General features: G+C 36.7%; 1 protein-coding gene across 4 annotated transcripts in view; it reads left to right on the top strand.

The window, feature by feature from the left end:
* The first annotated feature begins 213 nt into the window (after positions 1-213).
* klhl4 (kelch-like family member 4) overlaps positions 214-23,931 on the top strand; it is a 43,467-nt gene continuing 19,749 nt past the window's right edge. The window contains exons 1-5 of one of the 4 annotated variants that reach the window (XM_038292596.1): positions 234-351; positions 5,504-6,002; positions 14,752-14,919; positions 18,742-18,878; positions 22,507-22,703. In XM_038292596.1, the coding sequence (XP_038148524.1) occupies positions 5,545-6,002; positions 14,752-14,919; positions 18,742-18,878; positions 22,507-22,703 (960 nt within the window). In that variant the 5' untranslated portion in view covers positions 234-351; positions 5,504-5,544. Of the gene's footprint in view, positions 352-5,200; positions 6,003-14,751; positions 14,920-18,741; positions 18,879-22,506; positions 22,704-23,931 lie in introns of those variants that run through there. The other 3 variants (XM_038292598.1, XM_038292597.1, XM_038292595.1) reach the window with 3 other exon arrangements.

Genomic DNA, 23,931 nt, shown 5'->3' with positions numbered 1-23,931 from the left:
TTAATTTCTGATGTCTAACAAGCAAAAATTCAAAGTCGTGGTTACAATAGTGCTGGGAAGGATAATTCTTTGTGAAAGCTGTGTTTTTGCCTTGAACACAGGATGTGTTTCCAGAGTTCCTGGTTCTTTGAATGCAATTGTTTTTCCAGTGCTAAGGAAGGAAACCAACAGGAGTTTCCTTCAAAAGAGGAAGCTGCCCCTTTCCTCTCTGTTGAAGACAAACATGTTTTTAGTGAAGGCGGGACATGGGACAAGAAAGAGCTGGAAAAAAACTCCAAAATTCTGCTTCTCATTCATTTTAGCAGCCACTTTCATTCTCTGAAAACTGAAAAGAACAAGGCGGTTTAGCAGGTAAGGAGAGAGGTTTCCAAATGTGATTTAACTATTTCAAGATAATAGCTATGTTATGGTTATTGTTTATTATCCAAGACAGACTTTTTTCAATAAGCAGTTAGCCATGTGCCCTTTAGTTTTAATTAATTTATTTCTTCCTTAATCACAGCATTGACTCTTGCCGATGCATGGTTGTTACTTTGCCCAGATGTGTTACTGCTATTGATCTAGGAACTACCGTTGCCTGTGAGCACATAATTTGAGACAATACATAAATACGGCTCCTTCTTTAGAGTGCAGATGACTGCATTCCTATTTAAGAGTGCAGCACTCGTTTTAGATGGTTTATATGATAATTAAATGTTCGCCTAATGTAATATTTAAATCATGGATTATCTTTGCACACAGCTGTAGTTCATAGTTGTTTGTGAATACTGTATATGAGCCCTTTGGTGTTGGTGCTTTATACTTAATGCTGTTTACAGCACTGTGGCTTCTTGTTAATCATTACTTTGGATAGACCAATCAAATTATTGTCACATAAAGCATTTAGTCAGTTCTCATGTAACGATTATGTTACTGCGGCTGAGGTTTAAGGAGACTACATTCATGTATTTCACACATTCTCAGAACAATACAAAGGGTAACCCATTTAGTAATAAACAATGATAATATCCCTTGAAAATTTGACAGTGGAATGCATTTCAAAATCTATTTCAGCAATGGCAAGGCATGGATTTTGTAATAATGCTGCCTTTTAATGGACTTTTTGTAGTAATATGTATGGCTCACGTTGCAACTAGAGCTCATCTACTGTACCTGTGTTTCATGCTCCAGGAATATATATCAGGGCATAAAGGTATGTTCACTGGGGAGGCAGATGTTGAATAATAATGTGGTTTACCAAACCATGCTGACATCTTGCACCACATCTGTTATGTGTGGAGCAGGCAGATGGTGTCCTTGACTAGAATGGTAATTGAAGAGGTTACAGCGTAATAGCTTTCTACTATACATAAAGTAATGTTCCTTAAATTGAAATTTTAAGATAGAAGAGTCTATTTGACTTGTAGTTGGAGTGTTCAACTGTGCTGTTTTATCTGACTGAAGTGCTGGTAGGTCTTTGGGTTGCATTTATTAATTGTGAGGTTTAGGTTTAAGTAACATTTGAGATTTTTCAAGATTTTTCTTTTCCTTCCCCATCAAAAATATATTTTTGATCATGGTTTAAATGGAAATCTTCATTGTATATTGTCTTAATTCAATTAGACAGATTTTATTTCTGGTGATATCTATCTATCTATCTATCTATCTATCTATCTATCTATCTATCTATCTATCTATCTATCTATCTATCTATCTATCTATCTATCTATCTATATATATATATATATATATATATATATATATATATATATATATATATATATATATATATATATATATATATATATATACATACAAACAACCCTTGGTTACAGATTTATCACCTCATAAGTAGTTCAAGCTTAATTACACAGGATGACATGTCCATCAGCAGCCTATTTGAATTTCTACCTCAGATTGTCATTTTGTTTTATCTCTGGACATGAATGATCTCCTTAGGTTTGTAGACAGTTTTTAATTAGCCATGGCTTTTATCTAGACTTGCCAAACAAGGGAAACCTCTAGAAGTTGCAGGGCTTTATGGGACTAATATGGCAACACTGATACAGGGCTTTTGAATGTTAAATCAGGAGTTAGTGACGTTAAAGGTTCAAATAAATGTAATGTGTTATGATAATGGGTGGTTCCGGCTAAAATTGTCGCTGTAATACTTGATTAAATTAATAAATTTCACAATTATTACTCAAACTTGTTATCACCTACATTTCGAAATATGATTAAACAGCTATAAAAAATTTAAATTGGATACTAAGTAATTTTACATTCATTTTAAAACTGTTATATTTGAACTATTTGCCACATTCTTTCAAAGTTTATCATATCTGTTTTATTATAAATCTAAACAATGCAATAATAGCCACTCAATATGATCCTGTTGAAAAAGTTAGTTCTTTTGGGATTTGAACTTAAATCTAGCCCTTCTGCTTGAGTAAGAGGATCAAGCAATACACATTACCCAAGCTGAACTCCTGCAGCTATTTGCTGATGTAACCTATTTTGTTTAGTAACTTACAGTATTTGATTAAAAAACTTTAATATGAACACCTTTAAACTATTTGTATGAAATGTAACAATGCCACATTTTTTACATGAAAGGCTTATGCTCTTTTTAATCTTTTAAAACCTGGTCCATGAAATAATTCACAGAAAATTCTAATTGTTTATAATTTGAGATGTTATTGGACTTTCTGAGAAATGAAATAAAAATACATAACATTTATTAGTTTGCGTTAGATCCTTTATTTGCACTAATTTTGATACATTTGGCATTTCTGTGCAATGTTATACATTTTCTGTTCACTACATTGGTCTGAATATGTAAGTCAGGGTTTTCAAGAATGAAAATATCACACTGATGCAGAGGTCTCAAAAACTCATGTAATAAATATGATGCACTTGGCTTTAAAGGGGTTAATCTTTTAATTAAGATATATTTCCCTGTGTTAAGTGAACTGTGCACAGTGTTCTCTTTGCTTCTCACTTTGAAGCTGAGAGTCCATGTTTTGCACAATAGTGTAATAAGTTAAAACTGTGGATAAATGTCAAAAAGAGACAGTTTTCTGATGCTCTGCCTAAAAGAGGCAGCTTATTGACTGTGAATGTTTATCAGGGTGTAGTCTTTTACTTGTAAATGCTGAGGCTTTCAAGAAAGGGACTGAAAGAGAATATCTTTTCTGCACGGCTACCTCACATTAAGATGTTTTCCCCACGGGACTTTGTTTGATGTGTGACAGGCAGACTGCATAAATATGTGCTGGAGTGGAATTCATTACTCTTTTCTCTGTGATGGTATAAGTTTATGTCTGTGTTTTTTGAAAGAGACCATTGCAACAAGTTTTCTGTTTTTGAATTAGCAGACATGCACCCACAGAGACTCCAATCCCAGTTTACGTAAGAATCACATTATAGGTAACCAGCCGATGCTGATATCTTCTGATTCCGACACATTAAAATCATGCTGCAGAGCTGCTAAATCAGTAAACAGATTGCTGAGACAAAGGACGATAGGAAGGGTGGGGCCACAATTGGCTTCAGAATGTGACAAGGCTTGAAATGGCTCAGTCTTCAATATTTTTTGATTTAATGGATGTGCAAATAATGAAATATCCTGATAAAGCTGCTATAACAAGTATTTTTGTTATGGTTGCATCTTTACTGTTTGTTTGCACCCCATTGTTTGAGAGCATCCTTTTTACATGTTTTCTTTGACACTGGCCTGACTTAAGAACAGGTCCCAGAGTTTAATGGTTTGACAATATCCTAGCCTCTGCTGTTGTGTTAACATTAAAAATTGAATCTTTCTCGTAGGGAAGCCCTAAAGGATTCGTGGTATGACTTAAATTCAGTAGATATTAATGTGCATGAGCACAACCTTTAAGCTGCAAACCATTTTAAAGCCCACAGAGGACTGAGATTTCAAAAACAACAATGGCAGAATGCAGGGTATGAGGTGACTCATTTGACCCTGACAAAGGTGCGCCAACAAAATAATCCTTTTCTCTCCTATTTCCTAACCAGGAAGTGTTTTTCCATGTTGTGAGTTTTACAGAACATACTGTTGACTAATGGCATGGGGGAGAATCGCACCATTTTTATCTGTCTGTTATATAGAGATTGTAATAAAAATGAAATGTAGATGAAGTAACAGTTGATTCTTTGCTGATACATAATTTATTCTTATTGACATAACTTTCACTGCTCTGTTTACAAGCCACATAAAAAATGTATATTGTATTTTCTTTTATTTAACATTATGACACTTCTTAATACATTGATGTTGCAAAGCAATCTGACAATGTATGTATTTTAAATTAATATTCAGATTTTGTTTACTCTACATGACTAGAAATGTTTTGGCAGATACCCTTAATATCCATAACACAATCTGCAAAAAATAACCTCCAGCAAATCAAACAGTTGTCATGTTTGCAATAGGACTCATATTCACATAAAGCCAGAGCTTGAGAGGTTAAATGAAGGATAAGATAAAAAAATAAAGGGTAGAAAACTAGCTCAGCACAGAAACATGGGGAGACTGAGGGGAAAAAAATAATTTACATGAATAGAGCTGATGAGAAACACAAACTAAAACAAAAAAAAAGATCTAACATAAACTACGGTAATTTAGATTATACTGGGAATAGATGACAAGAAATGAGAGTAGAACAAGCTGAAAGGTATAAACGATGGAAAAAAACTGATAACCAAGGATCATGACAACCATGTTTTCATATCGATTGCTCTGTACTCAAACCAGCAGTAACATATTCATGCTAAGGGTTTCTTCATTCTACATATATACACACCTGCACAAGTTAAAATCTTAATTCATGTTGCTTGCTCTTAGGTTTTTCTTTTAGTCACTTCTTAAACAGGAAGCCCTTTACTTTGTTATGGTGTGACTTCATCATCCAGGCTCCATAATACTTTACCTCCTCCAAGCAGCAGGAGCAGTCAGTCACGTTCACACTCAGATATACAGAAACATTTAGCTACCTACACATAACAGAAGTACAGTGGTCTATGGAAGGACCAGAGAGTTATTCTCTGTAAAATTCAAGAATATCTGTGTTTGACGAAGAGTGTGCAGTGTGTGTTAATGTATGCACAGGAAAGACAGGCAGAGAGAGAGAGAGAGAGAGGGAGGGAGGAAGGGAAAAAGAAGAGGCAAAGGGGAGGGAGGGTAGATCATGCATGTGCATTATCTTAGCTCCAGCTGCACAGCAGCAGCAAGAAGAAACAGCAGCAGCACAGGAGGGAAGGAGAGAAAGAAAAAAGCAGGAGGGAGACTTTGAGGGAGGGTTATAGTCTCAGGCAAAGGAACAAAAGCTGCAGAGAGCAGCTTTCCATCCTTGCAAAAAAATAACAACGGCGGTGCTTTACAAGGAGGAGGTGGACATGATAGTAGTGAGACTGTAACGGAACAGAAGAAGCTCACTGTAATCAGAGCAAACTGAAAGCAAGGCTCTTCTCTTCTTTGCTCTCCATGTTTTTTGGAACCCAGCATACCACTGCCTGCATCTCCAAACCCAGAAGAGGAGGAGGATGTCTGTGTCAGGGAAGAAGGAGTTTGATGTGAAACAGATCCTAAGGCTCCGTTGGCGCTGGTTCAGCCATTCATCTCAAGGTTCTACTGGTAGTGGTGGCGGAGGGGGCAGTGTGGGAGGCTACATCCAGCAGGATGGCCTGGACCACAGAGGAACTCCCGTTCAGGGAAGGCTGAAGAGCCATTCTCGGGAAAGGGGTATTGGAGGATTACGAAAGACCAGCAGCCCCGTCCACAGCGTCATGTCCCAAACACCTGGACCAACTCCGGTCTATGCCAGGACAGGTCATCAATCTTGGCATCATCAGTCAAACAACATCCAGGGCCTCCAGGTCAACGAGGAGTCTCCAAAGAGCATTTCCTCTTCCAACGCAATGAGGAAAGAGCAAACAAAATCTGGCCAGGAAGATGTGATAAACAGCACAGAGGAACCTGCAGAGGTGGAAATCAGAGACAGGTATGGCTACTGATCGTTATAGTTACTGGTAGATAGTTACTGGTATTCCTTCCTTATCCATTCATAATATAAATGATAATAAAGAAAGAACTGATTATGGTATACTTTTATTTACTTTCCACTGTAAAATAGCAGATTAGCTTACAGATAAACATTAATTAAAGGAAACAAGTATTATCCTAAGGAAACATCTTGTGATGAAAAATATGATGATGTTTCTTAATTGGGGATGCGGACAGAATTTCTCTAATCAGCAAAGACGCTTGAACAGTTAAATTTGGTTATTTTCTTAGTCTAATCATAAACAGTGCTTTATCAGCTGTTTTATAAAGTTTAAGTGATAAACATGATTAAGAGCCTTCCAATTAGCTAAATCAAAACTACCCGCTCAACTATTTATTCAGTTTGCTTTTGCTAGTCTGCTACCATCATGTCTCACCTGAGAACAGCTCATCTTCATGGGCAACAGTGTGTTAGGCAGGGTAAACCAATAGAGAACCTTTTTAATTATTCATTGAACTAAAAGCTGGGGCCTTCACTGCTTCCTTCTTTTTAATATTGTGGTCTAGATCACACACTATTTGCTCCTTCATTTTATTCCTCAAAGCACTTCATTTTTTTATATGCCACACTAATGCTTTTTCCCCCTTTGAGTTAAAAGAGGATAGCGGGAAAGATTCATTGCATCATGTATCATCTCTCAAACCTATAAAAAGAGGCGGTTGTAAAATCACATGAATTATCCAGAGAGTCAGCCACAACTAAGTCCTTTTAGTGTTGAGAGCTAATACAGCATCAGACTAAATTCCTCCCGCAAAACCAGATTTTCAGTGAAAAAATCTCTTCTTTTGCCTTCAAATGCTTCACTTCATCCATACCTTTGCTTTTGATTCTACATGTTCTTCCAGGAAGTAAACAGGTTAGAAACGTACGTGTGTCAGCCTGTTTGCTTGCACACTGTCTTGCAGAACGCCAGGAGCAGCTGACACTAAAGATGAAAAGACAAACTCTCCTTTTATCTTGCCTATGACATTCTGAGGTGATTGGTCCTTAAGCTCTGCTGATTCCTATGTGCCTTTGTTCTGTGCACCTGGCAAAGAAATGAACAATGATGGTAAACCTATCCCTTTGTTTTAGATAGAGCTCATTGTGTGTGTTTCAGAATGCGTAGTGTCTAGCTCTACAGTGAAATAGTGTCAGTGTGGATTGAGTGAATGCCACAGGCAGTGGATGGCTGCGCTCCCTGAACTGAGCATGAATTATTCCGAGTTAAGATATGGCTTTAAAATCAAGTCCACATTCTTCTCTTCATGTTGGCATAATTGGCAGATGTTCATGTTTTGGAGTCCCTGTGTGTAAAAAGTGCATGCATAAAAGATGTGCCTCGCAGTGAAACTGTGTAGCTCTCAGGCTCCTAGGATCGTTAAGTTCATGTTGGCCGGCGTATTCTGGTAACAATACTGAATTATTGAAATATTTGTTGAATTGTAAAATCTATCCTCGGGCATTTGGGAGATGTATTCTCTACAACACAGATATCAATTTTCTTACTAAACAGTGTTAGGCTTCTTAATTGCCAAACACAGAATCAATTTATTTCTCATTTGATCACGGTCAGTGAAAGAATAACTCGACCACCCTTTTTGTAGGAGGTGTCTGTTGTATTTCTCATGCAATACAACAGGAGAACTTGAAGAAAATGAGAGTGGTCTGATAATTTTAGAAGTATACTGTATTTGTTTAATCAGGATGTCTGGGATTTAAAGTGATCTCAATAAAAGAGCTGTTATAATGCCAGGTTTCTGCAAGGTGCAAATTAGCCCATCCTTGTATAATAAATCTCAATAATAACAATTCTGTTACAGAGACAAAAAGTTGCAATACTCTGGTTGCAAAAGTGAACACAAAACCATTCATCCCTCTTCAGCGTTTCAACATTTAATGTTCTTGTCTATGCACCTAACATCAATTATAGTGTCATTATTAATGATTAATAAACTTCAGCTATTTTTTATAGGATTTAAGACTATTGCTGGTTTGTATCTATCCAAAAGCAGGGTTTTGCATAGAGGTTGGCAAATCAAAATCCTTTTGTTGAATATACCATTCTGTTTTCCACTTTTGACTCAAAACCTTCAGTTGTCTGTTAGAAAACTGAGATGCAAACTGTGAATATTTTTCAGTTTCCAAACCTATCTCCAAATAAACAATGGAATGACAAAATCTACATAAAAAGGTTTGGGGATGGACCAGACAGGGTTCAAAACAAACATTCTAAATGTGACCTTTAAAGCAAGCTTTTACACAGTAAATTAGATTTACACGATTTCTGGAAAACAGAGTTAGAAAAGCATTAAGTTAGGATGTGAAAGACTGACAACTCCCACTAAAAGAATACTGAATGTTGACATCACTTTAAAAGATTTTTCAACAAAGCTTTAGTTTTTCCTCCAATTGAATTTGTTTGCTTGGTTAAACGCTAGAGGATATCTGTCACAGTAATGATATTTTCATATGATCTAACTTTATTTTTCCTACAAGGAAACTAGCTTTTGGACCAGCCAGAACGATCAATTAAAATGAAAAAAGTCACTTCACCAATAGCTTTGCATTACCTCCATTACTTTTTATTCCTGATCACACCTCATTGAAACTGTATCTTTGGTTTAAGCTCTTCATGTTGTGATGTACAACTAAAGCCCAAATTAGACCAGTGACAGTGTGACACATCATGGCTCATGCATTCATCTGTAGCTAAGCAGATGTTGATGGCACTGAGATATGTACATTTATTTACCTCACCAGCTGGGTGGCCCTATTACGTCTCACATCATAAATCCCTGACACGTAATTTGTCACATTCTCTCGGGCTGAAACTAGAGAACGCTTCTATTTCTTGTCAGAGAGAGAGAGAGAGAAAAAGAAATTTCAGCTTTAGTTTAAAAATGTGCCAGTCATTTTTCGGTGCCTCTCAGTAATTAGTTAAATTTATGCAACTGATATAAATAGGCCATCCAATCAATGATTTAATTTTTTTAATCATTCTGGCTTCCTGCTTTCAATGTTTCAAACCGCTGTCAAGCTGAATTAACTGATAACATCTTTAAGGATCCTATTGGATATGAACGTAATAATAGTTCATATAATAATAATAGATCCAGCTTTAAATGCAGAATTTAGTTTGATGATAAAGTTAAACGTTATCTAAAAAAAATACATAAATAAATATCTTCTGTGTTTTCCGTGTATTTGATATTAATAAATTTTTTAAAGGACATCATGACAGTTGAGGGGTTATGAACTTGAACTTTTAATTTTTTTTCACATTTTGTCAATTTATTACAATATATGGGTATTTAACTGACTGATCAATGCTAGGTTTGATTAAAAAATGTGTAGCATATATTTATAATCACACCTCCTGTGACAGTGCTGAGTTAAACAACCATTCTTCCTAATTAAAGTTACAAATCTTTTTTAAAATGTCTCCGTTTACTTTGCTTATTATAAATTATACTATTTATACTGTCTATCTCTATCTATCGATCTATCGATCTATCGATCTATCTATCTATCTATCTATCTATCTATCTATCTATCTATCTATCTATCTATCTATCTATCTATCTATCTATCTATCTATCTATCTATCTATCTATCTATCTATCTATCTATCTATCTATCTATCTATCTATCTATCTATCTATCTATCTATCTAGCTATCTATATCTATCTATCACCACTGATGCCTTGACCTTTCAGGTTTTCTCCTGCTGTCTCTGAGCCCCTGGTATTTCTCTAGTTGTAGTCTCTTGGTATTGCTATGTCAACCACAATGGCCACAACAGCATTCCTCTGCTTTTTGTCCACCACCACAATGTCCGGTTGGTTTTCCATTACCATTCTTCTCGAAGTCCCACAGGATCTTGGCTTTCTCGATGATCAAAAAAAAAAAAAAAAAAAAAAAAAAAAAAATATATATATATATATATATATATATATATATATGTATATATATATATATATATGAAATGTTTTGTTAAGTCTGCTTTTGCTTTACAGTTTTGATGTCTTTACTGTATATCTACAATGTAGAAAGTAATACAAATTAGGAAAGGCCATTGAATGGTAGTGTATATTTCTTAATCTTTGTTGTACCCTTATGACTATCATCCAAATAACCTCTATGTGGTGCTTGATAGAGAATATATGACCAAAGTTAACCTCAGCGGAATAGAAACCCTGACCTCTTGCACATAAACACTAATAGAGACTTGAGTCAGCATGCTGTTAGTTTGAATGATATCTCAATTCCCACTCTGCCTTAGAAAAAGAAATACTATCACCACTGTTCTTGTCACCAATAGTAATTCAGGTGTTTGTCGAATGATCAGAACATTGCAAGACTCAAATGGTTTACATGGGACACATCCAGTAGACACAGTAGAATGTTAGTTTTATTTCATCGGTTCTAATCTAAAATGGTATTTCCACAAGCAGTATTTTTTTTCTGAGATGGCATACAGGAGAGCTAAATATCAGGAAAAATTGTCAAACTACTTTTCTTTTACCTTTGTAAACACTAAGCATTAAAGTTTGATTCAAAGAGATGCAACCACATCCATCAGATTTGTACTCAATCAGTGTCTTTCAAAATGTAAACTAATTTAAAGGTCATAATCCGTGACACATCTTTCTATTAATTTATTAGAAGGAGCCATGACTTTTTTTAAACAATAATGCCAGATGGCCAGGATGAGGATCTAAAACAGAACATTAGAGAGCAGAATAAAAATATGGCTATATCTTTAACAGTGACAAGAAAAGAGCCATTTGGTTTATTGTGGTGTGGATATTTTAATTCCCGTGTTAGAAATATCAGAATAAACAACGTTATATATCTGATTTCTGGGGTACTAAATAATAAAAACCTAAAATGTTAAACAAGCTAGTTAAAAACTATTTTGGTTTTTAGAAAAAAAGATAGTGATGCTTTACCCTAAAGACAACGAAGGGTCTAAAAACCAGTAAACATAGCGTCCTTGGTGATTAAAGAGTTACATATGTCAATAACAGATCTTTTTGTATCATGATCATGCAATTAGAATTTGGATACAACTAATGAATGTTTATAATTTGATATAATTTTAAACATTAAATGTATTCAAATCAGACATTAACCATTCCATTGAAAAAAATTGCTTTAGCCTTCAAGTTTCTTTCCTTCTATCTAGGAAAAGAGCTGATTATGAGATGTTGTTTCTGTTTCCTTTTCACTGGAAAATAACTTACAGATAAACCGGAATTATAGGAAACAAGTATAAACCATTATCAATGGCCTCATCCATTGATAATGAACTTCATGTTTCTTATTTGCTAATGAGGACATATTTTCTTTAAACAGTAATGATGCTGAAAGTATTAAATTCAGTCATTTTCTTAATTAAATCATAAAAACCCTTTACCTACTGCTTTATGAAGTTTAAGTGATAAACATTAAGAGCCTTTTAATTAGCTAAATATAATTACCTACTCAACCATTTTTTCAATTTGCCTTATTTAGTCTACTACCATCATGGCTCACCTCATAACAGTTTATTCCCATTGTCAGTTTTCATTTTTTACTCCTGAATTTCCTTGATGAAGGAAACAGTTTTAGCCTTCATGTTTCCTTTTTTTTTCATGAAATATACTTTTCATGTGTTATTTTGTACCTTCTTATATATAAAAAAAAACATTATTAACAATCTGTCTAAAACATAGATAGCCCTAATAAAAGCTTTCAAATGGCAGCATGGTGGCACCGTTTGTAGTCCCAATGTCTTGTATCAAGCTCCTTGGTTCAGGTTATGGCCTGAGGTCCTTTTGCATGAAGCATGCATGTTCATCCAGTGCATGCATGGGTTCTTTCTGGATACTCTCCATAGAATGCCCATAGAATGCTGGAGACAGACAAAAGTTTCTATGACCTTCTTTAGAAGGATGGATGAATAAGCTTTCAAATACTAAACCAAGCTTTCTAAAATACATATTCATATATATCTGCATGCAGAACTAAAAAATTGCATATCAATATGCTTATGCACTAACTTTGACAGTCTAATGGTAATGACAGCTCATTCTCTATGCAAGTTAACCTGCCAGTAGCAAGGAACTTTCTGCTAAGATCTGCAATTTTTTTTCTTTACAGAACGCCTCCAAACCCCGAGCGCACACATTAAGGGGTCCGTCTGTCTTTGTGAAGACACTCATCAACATAATGTATTCCCTAGCTACAAACCCCTAACCTGCAAAAATCTTAGGAAAGAAAATATAGATAGATAGAAATAAATAAAGAAAGAAAGAAAGAAAAATGTATTTCTTTTGATATCTCAGGTTGTACGTTAATAGTCTAATTCTAAATCCATTTACTGAGAAAAATGAATGATGTGTATATATAAATATGCAGAGTGCAAAATCCTTTATCTGAGTCTTACTCCCCAGATCAAGTTGGTATGTCTCTCAAGGCAAAGCCCAGTGGCAGAACAGTGACTGTCAAAGAACAGAGGCTGAAAGATCTCATGAAAGAGACAGACTTGGCACAAGATGCAAGAAGTTCTTTAGGAATTTTTGGATTCTCAAACCAGTTGAAGCTGCTTAGCAGGCTTCAGGGGAAAAAAGCTGTTGTAATCCATTTTGAAAGATACATTTCCCATTTGGCCTTGCCAGGCACGACTTTCCCTGATGTAGAAGGATGGAGCTGGTACATGACTGGGATTTTTAGCAACGGCTTCAACATTTACAGCAGTCATGGCTTTAAAAGGAACATATTAGATCATAAAACCAACAAGGTCTCAATTCACTGTTATGTTTTTTTCCTTTGCTTTGGATTTATTTAAATCTTGTGGTAGAATTAGCATATGCTGATTTTGCCAAGCATTGTTTAAAAAGCCTTCTCATCTTCGGAAAGTGTAAAATACTGCACAGCATCTTCCTCACTTGCATCGCCTCAGATAAGCAGCATCTCAGCACTTCAGCATCTCTGTGGAAATTAGTTTCATTGAGGTGAGAAATCTCTAAAAGGTGTGGAGACCAAATGACAGGTTTTCAGGTGACATTCGCTGTTTGAATAAAATCTGCTCTTAGATAATGTGTGATAAAAAAGCAAGTGTTCTATTTGGTTTATATTATTCAGATCTATTAATTTACCCCTTTTTGCTAATAAATAGAAAGTAAACTTTTTATGGGTTCTCATCTTTCCTGGGAATTGCTTAGTAATATGGTTATGTTCTTGAGAAACACTGTCCCCACAGCAGTTACTCTTTTGCAAGTTGTTTCGAGGTTTTAGTACCTTAATAAAATTGGGCTATACCTCTGATGAGCAGCCCACTACTAGGAGCACAATATACACCTCGGCGCAAATTTACGGCTCCCCTGAATGTGGTACCGAAGCAATTAGTGTCGGAGAGATTGGTAGGCATGAAAAACCCTTACAGCATGCCTTGGAGCCAATAGAAAAGCAATGGATCTCAGTTTTATGGCCCTATTGCTTATTCAGTCTTGTTTGGTGTTCCTTTGCGAGACTCCAGAGTCAGTGGGGAATACACAGACAGGCCGATAAATTATTTTTGGATTTAGCATAAAGCCACTGAATAAAGATTAGACTATAGGATACTGCAATGACTGTAGAACAAGATTAAACATTCCCATGGGACAATATCATTGCCTTTAGTAAACAAACAAAAAAAATGTTTGATGTTTGGTGAAAAACTTTTAGACAGCATGTTAAACAGGGCATCAATAAGAGCCATTACCCGCTCCATCTTTGCTGCCTTATAAATCTGTGAGTGTGCCAATACATTTTGCTGCCAAGCATCACACTATGGATTTGCGGTTTATTTGTATTGACAAATCAGTAATTTAACCACTTAAAGCATTTTTCATATCAGAGCATGAGTGATATAAATACTGGTGCAATTTGCTGCTTAAATAGTTACACTTCATTTTTTTTCCCCTTTGGCAGTATCTATCCGTGAATAGCAGAACTCCTGTGACATAAATACTCCATGAGAGACAGCTTGTTTGGTTATGTAGTTTAGCAAACAACCTGAAATGTCAATGAACACACTTTCTCTGTGAAGGACACCAGAGTGACGGGGTTGGATTATTTTCCATGAGTGTGAGGGATTACTCAGATTTCTGCAAAACAGCGTGTAATCTAGCAGCCTTTGGGGACTGAGGCTTTCAGCCTTGCCATAATGCTGCATGAAACAGACTGGTTTATTTGTTAAGACGCTGTTTTCCGTGGGAGAGGCAGATGCATACAAAAATGTTGCAGATGTACGTGGGAATGACAAATATATATATATTTTATTCTGTCAGGTTGCTTGTGCAAATATAATGCAGTTATCTTCTTATTGGAAGATACACTTAGCTATCTGCTCATGTACAGAGTTTATACATAACAGATTTAGTTTCAGCTTAGTGTGGCAAGAAAGACAGACTTGTCCTGCAGGGAAAAGGATTCAAAGGTGTCACGTGCCTAATAAGCTTCTTTTTGTCTTATCTAAATGTGTACAGCTACCGGCTCCTTGTTTATACTCAGCTTGAAATTACAAATGTATTTATTATTTCTCTTTTTTCTAATGTCTATTCATATCAATATTCTATCTTCTTGGTTTTTCCCTACATTTAACCCAATTTCAGAAAAAAAAAACTAGCAAGTCTGGTGTGATGAATGTCTGTCTCGTTTCTGTCTCGTTCTCCACAGGTTGGTTCTGAGCAATTTGTCCAGAATGACCACCAACTCCTCCGACGAATTTTTCCAGGCCACAAATCATGCAGAGCAGACGTTCCGTAAAATGGAGACCTACCTCCAGCACAAGCAGCTGTGTGACGTCCTGTTGATAGCAGGAGATCACAAGATACCGGCTCATAGGTTGGTGTTTGTGCCTCTGCCTGCTTTCATTTCATTAATTAGTCTTGCATCTCCAATAGATTAGAGGTGAATCAGTCCTGTCTGTGAGGTTCATTAAATTAGTGGCTGAGGCGTTAAGGCTTTGATTTGGATCTTGGATTGCAACACATTTAGTAATTCCAAGGATTAACTCAATGAGTTTGAAATGGCATGCATATATAAATAATGTATAAATACACCGATCAAAGGCTAACTTTAGAATTTATGCCTGTAAATAATCATTTTAACCCCTTATTTTCATTTATCCGCTTTGACGAATGGCATAATGATTCATTTTGCAGGAAGGGGATACTTGGTATGGTGTGTTCACTTGGAAAATAAATAGCCAGTTTTAATCAGTTCTAATCAACCACCTGATTTTTGTGGTGGATACTTACCTAACTAACATGTAAACTACATGTTCAAAGGCTTGTCTTAACATCTATATGCTGCTCTGATCTGAGTACGACTTCTGCCAATTGATGTTTGGTCTGGTGCAAAGGAAAACTATGTTCGACTCCACAGGATTGTCAATATTTGTCCAGTGGGTCCAAGTCGGCTGGCTGCATTTGTAGTAACTGAAGTGAACAGATCATATGCCCCCTGAATGGTAAAGACCTCTCCCTGAGCGGATTAGCCTAAATGCCAAATTATATTTTGAATGCTCATCCAGTCAAAAACAGCCTCCTCTGCTACTTATTTTCAGCATCAGTTCACTTTTTTTGCGCTCAAGGCATCATAAATGTCAAGATACAATTTAGGAATCAAAAACATTTTTGCCAGAGGCTACAGTTTATTGAAATGTCATCTAAACTTTCAAACTGATTTTAATGAAAATGTATGGACATAAAGGTCTTGCTGTCAATATGAATACAGCACTTTACAAACTTGCTCTTACCACTTTTTTTTTTTCCCTTTTGCCACATTACAACCACAGACTACTTTTATTGGGATTTTATGTAATAGAACAGCACCACAAATTGCATAATTCTAAAATGGATTCAAAGGGATACATGTTTAAAAAAAAATTGGAAAACTTTTGGGTTTAACTTTTTTTTATCTCGACATTCAGTAATTCAAAGAACCATCTTTAGCTGCATTTAAATATACATGTGTTTCGATGTGTGTCTCTAAGAGCAAAACACCTCAGGTTAAGTCAGGCAGGATATAGAGCAACTGTCAAAGGGATTTCTTTTCAAGTCTAGCCATAAATTCAAAATCGGATATAAAGTGGCCTTTGGATTATATTTACAGGTGCTGGTCATAAAATTAGAATATCATGAAAAAGTAGATTGATTTCAGTAATTCCATTTAAAAAGTGAAACTTGTATATTATATTCATACATTACATACAAACTCATATATTTCAGATGTTTATTTTGTTTAATTTTGATGATTACAAATGACAACAAATGAAAATCTCAAATTCATCATATCAGAAAATTAGAATATTACTGAAGACCAATAAAAACAAAGGATTTATAGAAATGTTGGCCAACTGAAAAGTATGAACATGAAAAGTATGAGCATGTACAGCACTCAGTATTTAGTTGGGCCTCCTTTGGCCTGTATTACTGCAGCAATGCGGCGTGGCATGGAGTCGATCAGTCTGTGGCACTGCTCAGGTGTTATGATAGCCCAGGTTGCTCTAATAGTGGCTTTTAGCTCTTCTGAATTGTTGGGTCTGGTGTATTGCATCTTCTTCTTCACAATACCCCATAGATTTTCTATGGGGTTAAGGTCAGGAGAGTTTGCTGGCCAATTAAGAACAGGGATACCATGGTCCTTCAACCAGGTACTGGTAGCTTTGGCACTGTGTGCAGGTGCCAAGTCCTGTTGGAAAATGAAATCTGCATCTCCAAAAAGTTGGTCAGCTGCAGGAAGCATGAAGTGCTCTAAAACTTCCTGGTATGTGGCTGCGTTGACCCTGGACCTCAGAAAACACAATGGACCAACACCAGCAGATGACATGGCACCCCAAACCATCACTGACTGTGGAAACTTTACACTGGACTTCAAGCAACGTGGATGAAGTGCCTCTCTTCTTTTCCTCCAGACTCTGGGACCTTGATTTCCAAAGGAAATGCAAAATTTACTTTCATCAGAGAACATGACTTTGGACCACTCACCAGCAGTCCAGTCCTGTTTCTCTTTAGCCCAGGCAAGACGCTTCTGACGCTGTCTGTGGTTCAAGAGTGGCTTGACACAAGGAATGCGACAGCAGAAACCCATGTCTTTCATACGTCTGTGTGTGGTGGTTCTTGAAGCACTCACTCCAGCTGCAGTCCACTCTTTGTGAATCTCCCCCACATTTTTGAATGGGTTTTGTTTCACAATCCTCTCCAGGGTGCGGTTATCTCTCTTGGTTGTACACTTTTTTCGACCACATCTTTTCCTTCCCTTCGCCTCTCTATTAATGTGCTTGGACACTGAGCTCTGTGAACAGCCAGCCTCTTTAGCGATGACCTTTTGTGTCTTGCCCTCCTTGTGCAAGGTGTCGATGGTCGTCTTTTGGACAACTGTCAAGTCAGCAGTCTTCCCCATGATTGTGTAGCCTATAGAACTAGACTGAAAGACCATTTAAAGGCTTTTGCAGGTGGTTTGAGTTAATTAGCTGATTAGAGTGTGGCACCAGGGGCCATCAATTTTGAACCTTTTCACAATATTCTAATTTTCTGATATGATGAATTTGAGATTTTCATTTGTTGTCATTTGTAATCATCAAAATTAAAGAAAATAAACATCTGAAATATACGAGTTTGTATGTAATGTATGAATATAATATACAAGTTTCACTTTTTAAATGGAATTACTGAAATCAATCTACTTTTTCATGATATTCTAATTTTATGACCAGCACCTGTATGTGTGAATTAAACCATTTAGTGTTTGCTCCACCTGTTTGCTTAGTGATGTATTAAACCAACTCATCTTTTCATCATTGCTGACCAGATGAAGAAAAGCATGCTACTGCTATCTGACCTTATAGGACAGTGTATCCATCCATCCATCTTCCTCCGGATAAGCGGAGGAAGATGGATGGATGGATGGATGGATGGATGGATGGATGGATGGATGGATGGTTGACTGGATGATTTTTCCTTTTACATGTTCACATTTTACATAAAATCCAAATTCAGTTGACTGAAGACACACACTGGTGACAAAATGTGGAAAACTTCAGCTGAATACTATTGCAATGCCTTACATCTAACTATAGAAATAAAGACCGCTGTTGGGATATTACAATGTAATCACTCATAGACAAAGTAGACTGACATAGTTAAAGGTCATGTCTTTAGTAACTTAGAAAGGCATAAAATCACCCAAGTTGCATCATCACAGCAGGACATCTCGGAGATTAGCTAGTTTTTTTTATACATTTTGAGTTTTTTATACTTTTTATATATTAGTTACTTAAGCAGCACAATATGATAAACGCAAAATATTGGCCTCCATTTACCGTATATTGGTTACAAGAAAAACGTCTTAAATGTATATCCTATCCTATTCCCATTTTATAATCATCCAGAGGAATGAATGCTGCCAGTCATTGATTCAATGCAACCTGTTGGATTTACTTAACAAGAACACTTCTTTAACATGTTTGAATGAAAAATGTAACTCAACTGCACTGTTTGATAACTAGGATCATCTCACAGTGTGATTCAATTGATCTGACTTTGTTTTACAAAGTGTACTGAAACATATTTTGTGAAATGGTACTTCATTGAATTGAAACTGACCTGACATAATCCTTTGAAAAATAGCATGCTTAATGCATTCTTTCCCCCTTAATGGCAGACTTGTCTTAAGTGCGGTTTCGGACTACTTTGCTGCTATGTTTACCAGTGATGTGAGGGAAGCAAAGCAAGAGGAGATAAAGATGGAGGGAGTGGATCCCGAGGCGCTCAGATCTCTGGTTCATTTTGCCTATACTGGTGAGTGCCTATAAAGTAGTTCACTGTTTTTTTAATTTTTTTATGAGACCTCTGTAATTCTGCATGATTGAAACAGATCAATAAGTCCATTCATCATCGGGCATACAAGTGAGAAGAATTTTAACATTAATAACATGTTATTTAACAAATCATGTGTAATATGTATAAAGTATAGTTTTTCAACAGAAAAAAAAGAAAACCAACATCACATTGCTGTGACTTGACTTAAGGTGATTGAGGAGCCAAAAGCGGATGTTTTTTATTGTTTATTTTTGGCTTTCAGAACTGCTACACAAAACACAAAGGGCCGGATTTATCAAGATCCAATTTTGCGTGCAGTAATTTGCGCTCGCAAACTGGAATTTTGCGCGAGGGGCTGAACCATGGTTTGCGGGTGATTTAACAAGAGTGATTGCGTAACTGGTGGCAGGTGCAAAACTGTTGGAGACGCCCTATTTAAATGATGGTTTTGCGCGTTTTGTGGTTTGCGGCAAAGTAGTTTGTAGTTTTATGCAAACTAGTGCTTTAAGAAATTTTAATCTTACAGTGACACCCCCACCCCCTCCAAAAAATTATATATATATATATATATATATACACTATATTGCCAAAAGTATTTGCTCACCCATCCAAATTATTGGAATCAGGTGTTCCAATCACTTCCATGGCCACAGGTGTATAAATTCAAGCACCTAGGCATGCAGACTGTTTTTACAAACATTTGTGAAAGAATGGGTCGCTCTCAGGAGCTCAGTGAATTCCAGCGTGGAACTGTGATAGGATGCCACCTGTGCAACAAATCCAGTCGTGAAATTTCCTCGCTCCTAAATATTCCACAGTCAACTGTCAGCTGTATTATAAGAAAATGGAAGTGTTTGGGAACGACAGCAACTCAGCCACGAAGAGGTAGGCCACGTAAACTGACGGAGCGGGGTCAGCGGATGCTGACGCGCATAGTGCGAAGAGGTCGCCAACTTTCTGCAGAGTCAATCACTACAGACCTCCAAACTTCATGTGGCCTTCAGATTAGCTCAAGAACAGTGCGCAGAGAGCTTCATGGAATGGGTTTCCATGGTCGAGCAGCTGCATCCAAGCCATACATCACCAAGTGCAATGCAAAGCGTCGGATGCGGTGGTGTAAAGCACGCCGCCACTGGACTCTAGAGCAGTGGAGACGCGTTCTCTGGAGTGACGAATCGCGCTTCTCCATCTGGCAATCTGATGGACGGGTCTGGGTTTGGCGGTTGCCAGGAGAACGGTACTTGTCTGACTGCATTGTGCCAAGGGTAAAGTTTGGTGGAGGGGGGATTATGGTGTGAGGTTGTTTTTCAGGAGCTGGGCTTGGCCCCTTAGTTCCAGTGAAAGGAACTCTGAATGCTTCAGCATACCAAGACATTTTGGACAATTCCATGCTCCCAACTTTGTGGGAACAGTTTGGAGCTGGCCCCTTCCTCTTCCAACATGACTGTGCACCAGTGCACAAAGCAAGGTCCATAAAGACATGGATGACAGAGTCTGGTGTGGATTAACTTGACTGGCCTGCACAGAGTCCTGACCTCAACCCGATAGAACACCTTTGGGATGAATTAGAGCGGAGACTGAGAGCCAGGCCTTCTCGTCCAACATCAGTGTGCGACCTCACAAATGCGCTTCTGGAAGAATGGTCAAAAATTCCCATAAACACACTCCTAAACCTTGTGGACAGCTTTCCCAGAAGAGTTGAAGCTGTTCTAGCTGCAAAGGGTGGACCGACGTCATATTGAACCCTATGGATTAGGAACGGGATGTCACTTAAGCTCATATGTGAGTCAAGGCAGGTGAGCAAATACTTTAGGCAATATAGTGTATATATATATATACATATATATAAACTTTGGCAACCTTTATTCCCTAAGGTGTTTTGTATTGGCCTGTAGAAAAATGCACATACCAAATGGCTCACAAGAAGTGCGTACGCCGCAGCATTGGCATCTTGCTCCACAGGCGCAGAGGTCGGGGTTCTCCGGTAGGGCGTCAGGGCGACATGGCATTTAGAACGTCGGACAGCACTTCTGAAAAACGAGATTGGGAGATCCCATATGCAAAAAAGTGCAATGTTGCAAGGAGTTTTGTGATATCTGGTATTGCGTGGGTCCTCCTTGTGGCTGGCTCCAAATCCATTCGGAGTTCCCCCAACAGCTCCAAAATGTCAATGCTGGATAAACGAAATGTTTTGATGATCGTTTCCTCGTTCATTCCAAAAAATATTCACACGGAGTGAAAAAATGCGTTCTCTGCGTCTCCTTGCTTCATTTCGATGTCTCCTTCTTGCCACAATAACCGCTGCCATGTGTGCGCAATTTCGCATACAGACCATTTGCACCTTCTTTTGAAACGTGTTAAATATAGAGTCAGATACCGTTAGCAAAATTGCTTTCAGGTTTGATAAATCACTTTGCGAGTGCTAAATTAATATATTTACATGTTCTCCTCCCACAAGACGCACTTTTGCATGTAAACGCCCCATATTGCATATTCATTGCAGAAAAAGTACTAAATGGATAAGAGGCGCTATTTAGCACATTTTAAAGACCAAATCCTTTTAGCACGCTGTTGATAGATCAGTTTGTACATTTTTTAGCGTGCGCAGTGAAATAGCTCACGTTTTTATACACGCAAACCTTTGATAGATCCGGCCCAAAGTCTGTTTTTTAACAGAAAAAATATACATTTTCTTATGTTATTTAACCAATCCTGGCACAGTTCATTTATTAGTCTTCTGCAGTATTTTCACCTTAACATTAGGTTAAAACACTTAAAAATCTTTTTTTATGGGAAATGTGTAAGATATAACTTTTGCATTGTATTGACACAATTTAGCATGCTTTTTGGAAATGTATCATTATTTCAAGTGAAAATACGTGTCAAAAACGTTAGAATCAAATAAAAAATTCTGATATTTACAAATATAAACACGACTCATCACCTTTTTATCTCAATGATCCTGCATTAATCCAGGCCAAAAACTAAACCCTTACTAAATCTCCTATTAAAATGTCAGTTCAGATTTGCAAATGTCTACAATTTCTAACTGAAAAAATTATGTTAATTCTTAAACCTTCTTCAAATTCATATCTTCTATCTATCAGCATTTCCTTTGTATTCGTATCCTTTCTATCAACATGTTTAACAGTTTAACATGTGTAAACCAGTTAGGTAATCTATTTGTAAGCTTGTCTAGATTCAAAGAAATTTGTATTATTTTAAATTGTCTTATATCCTCAAAAAATAAAACTGTATAATTGATGTGCTGCCTTAGAATACATCCAAAGATGTACATCCATTTGGGTAAAATTTTATCAAAACCTTATAAAAGCATGATTATTCAACTTGAAGTGGATGCAAACCTCTTCAGGAAATGAATTTCCTGTCATGGTTATGGTCTTTAGTAATTAAAAACATGTTTCTGATCTTAACTTATCCTAATCAGGCAGTGGAAAATCATACACGATCTGCAAATATCTGCTGAAACTGCATTTGGAATGATCAGGTTTTGTGCCTGTTGAGTTTAAAATGCTTTCACTAGTATTTTCTATTCAGAAAAGATTCTGTCATGACACAAGTATTACACTCATTTTCCACATTACAGGTGTCCTTGAGCTGAAAGAGGAGACCATTGAGAGTTTATTGGCGGCAGCATGCCTCCTCCAGCTTTCACAAGTCATCCAGGTCTGCTGCAGCTTCCTCATGAAGCAGCTTCATCCTTCCAATTGCCTTGGAATACGATCGTTTGCGGATGCCCAGGGCTGCATGGACCTGCTGAATGTGGCTCATAACTACACCATGGTAGGACAGTAAACAGAGCCGACTATCATTTATGCCTTAAAGTAAATTAATTCTTTTTTTCATAACATTCATTCCTTACTGCAGGGTTTCACGTTGACATATAAAACTGTAAAAAACATAAACCAAAGTTAAAATTAAACCAAACGTTTAGTTTATTTTTAAAATTAACTCTAGTGTCTACCACATTATTTGTGATTTTATGCACCTTTCAGTAGAAATTTCTTTTTTATTGTACATATAGATTTTGTAGTTTTTGAATATGTCTTTTTCATAAATAAATCAATTCTGTAAAGATTATTAATTAGGAAAATGATTTGGGTATAGATGGGCTTATTTGAATATGTAGTTATTTGCTGTAAGGGAGTGAAATCCAGTACCTCTCTTATTTACATCTTATAATTTAAGATGATTATATTTGGATATGGGATTATAATAGAAACTGAATAATTTCACGCTTTAACTTTACATAATTGAGTTGTATGCTGTCAGAGCTGCTCTGCCGTTTGAGTTATTTCCATCTCGTTCTGCAAGAAAATTTGCCCTGGATTAGGATTCAACCACATATCATTTTTTCTCCAGCCGTGCAGAAGTGACAGAGTGATGCAGGCGTTATCTGCTAAAGGACATCTGCTCACTCGGTTTACATAGCTTCCATCTGAGACCAGGAGGTTAATCTAATCATCAAACTGCACAAGAGGTCCAGCTTCCTGTTCAATCACTTCAGTAATGAGCAGCGAGGGCTGTGGCCTTCCTGGTTACACCATCCGCCGCATTTTGAGTAGATCCAATGATAAGATAGGTTTTCGTGTTTAAGTAAAGACAGCCAAGCTTCTAACATCTTTCCTTTATGACACAATTATAATTCATGGTAGAAAATGTACAAATGTATTGCTAAATTCTATTTAAAACTAATCCTTTTTTTAGAGCATACCATGAGCATTTTGTTTTTGTAATCAACTCAAATTATAATATTCTCATTTTATGCAAAAGTATTAATATTATTACTTCTTAAGTTCCTCACGTTATAAAAGATAAATAGACCATATTGCCCTGCCATGTTAGTATATTCTTAACACTAATATCAGTAAAACCTGGACTTAACCTTTATCTTTAATTTAACTTACCCTGTCATGTTGGAATTTCCCTTACCCTAAGCTCAGTGGGCTTATTACCTTAATAAAGGATCTATCAACCTTTTATAAATGGTTTAGATGCAGTTTATAAATTA

The sequence above is a fragment of the Cyprinodon tularosa genome, unplaced genomic scaffold (genome assembly GCF_016077235.1).
Source record: "Cyprinodon tularosa strain WSP-4 unplaced genomic scaffold, ASM1607723v1 ctg314, whole genome shotgun sequence".
In the NCBI taxonomy this organism is placed as follows: Eukaryota; Metazoa; Chordata; class Actinopteri; order Cyprinodontiformes; family Cyprinodontidae; genus Cyprinodon; species Cyprinodon tularosa.
The sequence above is the reverse complement of the archived record's forward strand: the minus strand, read 5'-3'. Positions and strand labels throughout refer to the sequence as shown.